At 35.6% G+C, this 8254-nt stretch overlaps 1 protein-coding gene across 1 annotated transcript; it reads left to right on the forward strand.

Annotated features, from left to right (window-relative positions):
- Nucleotides 1–7298: 7298 nt before the first annotated feature.
- LOC108378882 (uncharacterized) lies at nucleotides 7299–7960 on the forward strand (the record flags this gene model as incomplete). The annotated part of the gene is made up of 2 exons (XM_017635189.1): nucleotides 7299–7725; nucleotides 7796–7960. Coding segments are annotated over exons 1-2 (592 nt in total), but the record flags the coding sequence as incomplete, so codon positions are not given.
- Between the last annotated feature and the right edge of the window lie 294 nt (nucleotides 7961–8254).

An 8254-nucleotide genomic window follows, 5' to 3' on the forward strand; every position in this document is an offset into this window, starting at 1 on the left:
TTGAGTGTGTGCGTGTGCATTACTGATCCTTGCGACTAATCTCTAAAAAGAGTATTCCAGGATTAGTCTCCATCGGGTAAAATTGCACATTCATTTTTCGCATTATTGCGCTACAAATCGGAGGAGAAGCTCAGTGAAACACTAACATCTATCTATCTATTATTATTATTATTATTAGAATATGGCCCAGTGAACTTCATAGCACCTATAATTTACCTGAAATTCCAAGTTAATTTCGCAAACCTCCAACGACAGGCCTTGTGATTCGTTTATGGTCATCGCAAAAATCAAACGCACATGGAATTTCAGCCGCTTAAAATCTAGTGGCAAGTCCATTAAAATCATCGGGATCGGGATGCTCTCCTTTATATTTACTCTTTATAATCGTTTCCTCGTTATTCATTACCTTTTTCACAGTCAGTCTCATTCCATTGCATCGTGGAGGTTGATTAAGGTTATGCAACATGATGATGACTGATCCTACTTTTAATTTCAAGTTGTGAGGTGGTAGTATGGACAATTCGAGCGAATTCCGAAATTCATTCAGATTGTTGACTATTTCGTTCTGATTGATTACTGGGTCGACTGATTTATAGGAAAACATTTGACCCGGAATGAAGTTTTGAATTGTCACATTTTCGGCATCTTGGTTTTTTGGCGCCAAAATAGCTCGTTCGCTCACCCCTTTATGATATTTGAATTGTAGCGCGACGTCTGGAAAAACACGCAGAAATCTCTGTATCCCGGTCGAGGTGTCAACTGCTACTTTCCCATGCCCACTTTGATCGTGTGGAAAAAACATCCGCATGTTTGTTGGATGATTTTAAGCATGCACTAAGTTCATCAACTGCAGTTGATCGCGTAGTAACTGGAAGAATCTGACGAAAATCGTCGCACAACAAAATCATGGCTCTACCAAGAATGTTTTGGTTATTGCGAAGATCTTTCAAAGTTATTTTTTAGTACCTCCAGTGACCTCTTGTGGGCGATCGTGCATTCGTACCAAATTATCAATTTGCAAGCACGTGTCTCGTTGATTTGCATGTTCAGTGGCAATTTTAAGACAGAATGTGCAGTTCGTCCGCCTTCTAACAAAGTCGCTGCTAATAAACATCCTCGCTAGAAGCAGTGAAGTTAAGAATGTTTTTTTCCAGTCCCTCTAGGAGCATCCAGCAAGTAAATTCCACCATTTGAAATATTTGTTCGAGCTGCTTCGACTAATACTTCGGCTGTTGTTGTCTTTGTATCTCGTGTGTATCATGCATTATTTTATTAGGTTATATCATACCCAAACATGATTATACATACTTTGTTTGCCATCAATATTCGATAACTTGACGAAGTTGCAGGATTCCATGTTGATGGAAGCCTCAAACCCTTTGGATAATATTGGCGGGTATGGCTTTTAGTTTTTGCTGTTCAGATAGGTGACAGACTTATTGAAAATATTTCTTAATCAAGATTTTTTCAAATACCTTTCGTATGCTATCAATTTAATTAAATTAAATTTTCGAAATAGGTGACAGTAAGCTTTCTTAAACCTTTTTAATTTGATACCCATATTGCAATATTTAATTTATCTTACCAATTAAATTCAATAAAATGTTTGAAACAGATGGCAATCCTCCTCAAAAATATTATAAACTGTAAGCCTTCTAGACCTGCTTCTTTTGACACCCATACTGTAATACCTACTTTATCTTGTCAATTGCTTATATTGAAATTTTCAACTATCTACTCTCTAATTTTTTTTTACTATCCGCATATTATAACGAACAAACCAGAAAAAGAGTTCTTCAAATCGGTCAATCCGTTTCGAGTTTTAGCGAGATCAACGGACTGCAATTCATTTTTGTATCCGAGCGCACATTGTTCACATAACGGTTGATTGTAACAGCCAAAATGAATCGAGATAAATATAGGCAAGTTTATAGATAAATTCCCAGAATGAAAAAAGAAATCGTCCGTCTGTTCGTCTGTGTACACGAAAACTCGATAAAAAATTCCGATACATATCTCAATGAAACCTGGCACGTGTACTTCTTTTGAGCGCAAAGCTGCATTTACATTAGGCGATTTTCTTTGCGATACAACATTGCTCAAGGAAAATCGCTCGTGTACATGGTGATTCAAAAATCGCTTGCCTCAAAGTAGGCAGCAAGTCAACTTTTGCAAGCGATTTTTGTCCGCTAAAAAATCGCCTCATGTAAAGGCAGCTTAATATGGATATGGATGGATATGGCTTAGCCACGCCCACTTATCTTCACATGTGTATATCACGGTAACCGCTCCACCAATTTCTGCCAAACATGGCACTGTTATTGATCTCGGTAAAACATACCAAATGGCTGAAAATTTTAAAAGCAGACAATATCAATTTTAATATACCAAACTACTGTTAAAATTTTTAAAATTGGTCTAAAATTACGTCTACTTTTTGAATAGCGGTAAATTTCAGAAATACTTGAAGCTTCGGTATTTCGAATTTTAAGAATGCTAATTTACTCAAAATTAATACTTAAAACAATCCCTTAAAAAGAAGTAACGTTATTCTGGGATCATCGAAAATGGCGTGATACTTCCCACTTATAACTATTACATAAGTTTATCTCATTAAGTCTAACTGAACATACCAGCAAAAATGTGCGAAATAAGGATACAACCACCAAAGGTGAAAAAACACTCTTTAATACGAACGCTGGGCTTTTCCCGAATTAATACTTTTTTACTTGTTATATATAACATGTATTTATGTAGTGAAATCATATCTAGCTACAATGTTGACCTATTTAATTATGGAACAATAGCAAAAATATTACGGTAATTATGCTGGCGGTTGCCGCAGCCGAGTGGCTAGAGTTGCGGGATAATTCGCGCTAGGACCCTATTCTGATTACTTGTTTGCAATTAAGAGATTTCTGCAGTGGTCGCTGCCCGTAAGCGAACGGTAAATCTCCAAATGTAGATACTTCTGACATAATAAAGCTTCGCATAAAAAAAAATATTTCAAACTACAGGCTCCGCCATTGGAGAATGATTCTGGCTAAACATTTAGCAAACATTTTAGTACCAAGTATTGATTTATTTATTTCATTTCGCTTAATTATATAATTTGCTATCCATAATACAAATGCTGTTACTTAATCCGCTTACAAAGTGCTTGGCATTAAACAGGGGCCATTAATAAAATCATTATTGAGTATACCGTTACATACCGATACATAATGTAACTATAATTATATACTCACGTATGTATGTATCTATATGATAGTTTATTATTAGGGTGCCCCTGAATATAGGGAGGAAAAATATTTTAAAAAAATTCGATTGACAAATCCTCTTATTTTTATATTTCGGACTAAAAAACGTAAACATACGCCTTTTTTTGTGCTGCAAAACGACGAACGCCCGTTCCGAGTTAAAATTGCACCTTTTTTAAGAAATTGTTCTGCGACTACCACACTGAGCGGCAGTATGGACGTACTTCTCACATATGATAAAAGAGCACAGAGGTAAGAAACTAACGTTTTGAGTTTTTCAAGGACATTGAAGAAAAAAAATTTACACGCCGTTTGTAGTTTTTGTAAAAGATGTTTTTTAAATGATTTTAAATGAATGGGGCATATTCATAATCCATTGAAATTTATGCCAAAAAAGCTGCAACTAAATTTAGAGTTGACTTTATTTTGACTTTGAATATGCCTCAATAATTTAATTTCCCATGTCGATGACTAAAATTGCAGCGGTGGTTTTCATGAAAATTTTCGTTTTGGAGACCTTGTTATTCCTGAAGTTATTATTAACCTTGAAATCGCTCCTCGATATAATGTCCGCAACTTCGCTATTGGGAGGCAGGAATACGTAGTTTTTTATCCTCCGCATTTGCTGACATGCCTGTGTTAAACTCCAAAAGTATCTCCAAGATGACAACCCAGTCCAATGGCAGGGCCTATACCTCGTCTTGGATTGTTATAAGATAGCTCTGGTTTCTGCAACTCACGGACAAGCTACCGGGTACACCTAAAGTGTGAAAACACACATATCCGGGTTGTCTCGCTTCATTTGTTGCTTGTTTGCCTTCGTTGTGGAATTTTTCTACTAAAAGAGAGCTTCGTGGGTCAATAATTCTAGTTGGGACAGAGGTTGTTGCTTCTGGCAGAATTGTTTGCGCTACTCTGAGCAGATCCGGAAGTAAACCGGTATCGCAAGATTTAACGTTCCTAAAAGTCCCGGCCTGGTTGATTTTGAGTACAGACCCTATGACACATTCGTCTGGCACTTAAAGTAGACGGAAAGGAGTTTGTGCGGCGATGATCAGTTTTGGACCCTTAAGTTGTCACGTAAGCCTTTTAATTACATTATAGAAAATAAAAAGGCATCTGTTATAAAAACTTTTGCCAAATGGTTTTTTTTTTTAATATTCTAAAAACATGTCCATCATTTTTTCGCCAACATATGTATGCACGCATAAATAAATATGCTTTTGCGTTCATAAATATTAAAATCAATTTACAATTCAACACACACTATCATAATTGCATGTAAGTGTGTATGTAAGTACATATTTATATATGTATGCATAAGCATACGTACACTATAAAAGTGTTTTAGTGTAATAAGTACTGATTTATGCATAAAATTGTATGTTTGCAACATTCACAGCAACAACCATCTGTGTAAGCAGCATATATATGTATGTGCATACGAAGGTGGGTAATTAAATAAATATTGCATGCAAATTTTCTTTTTTAAATTAATTTCATTTATTTATAAGTACTACTTGTGTGCTAATGCGGGCGTGCGTATGTCTGTATGTATAATTCAATTTTTAATTTATGCTGAAAACAACATGTGGAACAGCGCTTTTACTTTCAAGCACAGCAGGCAATCAACCAACAAAAAAAGGTCTTGCAACAAAATATGCATACATATACTTATATGCATACTTTATTCAACTTTGAAGTGATTTATACGGAAACTGTTTAAAAAATTTGAAATCATGTCAAACTTTACAGTCAATAGGGTTTGCAATATTTAAAAATTAATTTTTAAGTGAATAGTAATAATCCTGCAGTATAGGGTGTGCCAAGTACACACAGATATGTAAGTAAAATAAAACAAGTAAAGAAGTCTAATGGCGATTTCGTTTCTACCGAAAAATACAACCTTCTATTTGCCCTCTACGCACAAACATTTTTTGTATAAACGAACTCACCATAAGCTATCAAATACCCGGCGCATATATTAAATATAGTTTTTTAACCTTTCTGAAAACTACATGCCGTTACATGGCCTATTTGAAACATTGTCGCTAATAAATACCTTCATTTAGTCTTAATGAGATAAATAGTAGTCATTTTCCATAATTCTATTAAATATTTATTTTGGTAATTTTCTTTAAAAAAATATAGTTCATTCTTTAAAAAAACAAGTGTAAATATAAGTTTCCAACTTTGTGCAATATTAAAAAAATTCCACAAACTTGCGTACGAATTTCGAGCTTTTTTAAAAATTCTAAAAAATCAACCGTAATTTTTAGCCATTTGAAACTTTAACTTTATTCGAACAAAGACTCAAAATTAAAGGGGTGAACGAGAATGACCTTTAGAGGCGCCGCGAAGCTCGCCTTTGCTGGTTTTCAATAAAANAATTATAATAATTTTCTGTTGGTGTCGATGCAGCCAATTACTTGAAACACCCGTTATTTTATTTATTTTTTAATTACAAATTAAACAGATTTTCCACACAAGAGGACAAATCTATTAAATATGTAAATTCGACATAAATGACATAAAATATGCAAAAATATACAAAATAAAAGATGCACAACGTTTCCAGGATAATTAAATTTTTTCTATATTTATATGTATTTCGTTCACTTGTAAAATTAAATCAATTAGTTGAATTTTAGTAATACTGACTTTTCGTCCTTACTCTCAAATAAAAATGAACAAAATTGTATTGAAAGCCCTTTGGTTACATTCATAAATATGAACGACAGTGGTGTCAATATTATTATGGCTGCTATGCAAAATTGAATTACATAGCCAATAATTAAATTACTTTTTTTTTCCTATCGATTACCGTAAATGTACTAGTGGTAATATTTGCATGCATATACGTACATAGGTATGTGTGGTATTGTAAAAAATTCTAAAAAAAAACTAATAAATAATTTTGAGGTGTAAATTTTTCTCAGTGCAAAGTGCAATTTTGTGTGATTCACTAACTATGCACTCTACTTAATTGGTGCTCATGCAAACACAGATAACACAAATTTCATAACATTGACCAACGCGCCCGCGCATAGTCAAGAGCAATGAAAAGTTTTCGCTTCCGCAATAGAACTAGCAGTTGGGTTTCTCATTTCAAGCGACGCGCTCTTTCGTAAACAAATTTTATAGATATTGTCAGCGAAGGTAACCGCACCGAAAAGAGACAAAAAGAAAACAAAGCTGAAAATGTCGACGAAGCACGCAGAATTCAATGAAGATGAATTGCATCCACCACAATGGCTTAATGAAGAGTTCATTGTCGCCGTGCTAAGGGCCCATGAGCAACAAGGGACAGAGCTGACCCTCGAAAAAGTCAAATTCACGCCAGCGACTAAGAAAGGCGATCACTATGCGAGTGTTATGTTCCGAGCGGTGGTGAACTACAAAGCGAACGCTACGCCAAAATGTCAATCGCTGATAATCAAAACGCTGCCGGAGTTGCAGGGCCAAAAAAAGGATTTGCTGAGTAAATCGTTTATTTTCGAAACGGAGATCGGCATGTACACCGAGGTGCTGCCCAGGTTTGAAGAAAATTTGCGCAAGGTCGGTGACAAAACAACGCTCAAACCGCCGTATGTCTGTAGAGCTAAAAAGCCAGGAAGATTTATTTGTATCTGTTTTCTTTTCTTTATTCTTTTCGAAATGCTAGCTACCTTTATTACTCGCTGAGTCCGCATAAAGCGCTTGTGCTTGATGATATTGTGCCCAAAGGCTTTGAGCCCGCATAAAGCGCTTGTGCTTGATGATATTGTGCCCAAAGGCTTTGAGCTAATACGAGATCGTGCAATGACAATGGAAGAAGCGAAAGCTGCTTACGAGCGACTTGCTAAATGGCATGCGGTCAGCTTCAAAATAATTAAACAGGTTTTCGTATATTTTGGTAAAGTTAAAATATGTAGTTAAGCTAATCGAATTTGGCAACAGAAACCGCATTTTTTCGACAAATATCAGCATGGTCTATTCACTATGCCCAATCTGCTGAACGAAGGTCTGATGACAGACGGCATAAAATTCTTTATTGAAATGCTCAAGAAGAAGGCAACGTTGCATCAATTTGTGCCACACTTCGAAGCTTTGAGACCAGTTATACTGCAGAGGTGCTTGGACACATTTAGGGAATTTCGAGAGACACCTCGAGCGGATGCCTACTATGTGCTTTGCCACGGTGACTTCACCATCAAAAACATGATGTTCAAGCACAACTCGGCTGATGGGAGCTTGGTGGATGTGCAACTTTTGGACTTCCAGCTTTCATATGTTGGTTCGATCGCAAGCGATTTGATTTATTCGATGGTACAGCTGCTCGACGAGCACTTGAGAAAACAGTTTCCGATATTGGTTGAGTACTATTTTAATATTTTTATTGAGACTTTATTGAAACTCAAATATAAGGGTGCACTGCCGAAATTGGAAAAGCTGCGGGAACAGTTAGTGTGGCACAAGCATTTCGGTATGTTAAATTATTATTTTATTCTCTTGTGTGTTTCAAGACCTTATTTATTCTGAATATACTCGTTAAGAACTTTTCCAGATCACCACATTTTTGCCAATCTGGTACATGCTACGTGAACAAAATGTGGACCCCGTGGATTTGCATACATCAGCGGAATACCGACGTTCAATGTACAGAAACCAAAGCTACATTGCTGAGATGGAGCAGCTTTTGCCGAAATATTTGAATTTGGGTTATTTTGATAATTCAGAAAATTACTTAATTGCAATATATATACGTATGTATATGTAATATAGTATATGCTAGAGTCCAGCGCAAGTGTATTTGCTGCATTTCGTTCAATAAGTACTCATTTCATTGTACTCTACTCCCAACACTTGGCGTTGAGAGAGTAAATACTTGACGTACTTGCTATTANAAGAAAATTACTTAATTGCAATATTTATACGTATGTATATGTAATATAGTATATGCTAGAGTCCAGCGCAAGTGTATTTGCCGCATTTCGTTCAATAAGTACTCATTG

This window comes from Rhagoletis zephyria, unplaced genomic scaffold (assembly GCF_001687245.7).
Source record: "Rhagoletis zephyria isolate East Lansing unplaced genomic scaffold, Rhagoletis_zephyria_1.1 Rzeph_scaffold_15164, whole genome shotgun sequence".
NCBI lineage: Eukaryota > Metazoa > Arthropoda > Insecta > Diptera > Tephritidae > Rhagoletis > Rhagoletis zephyria.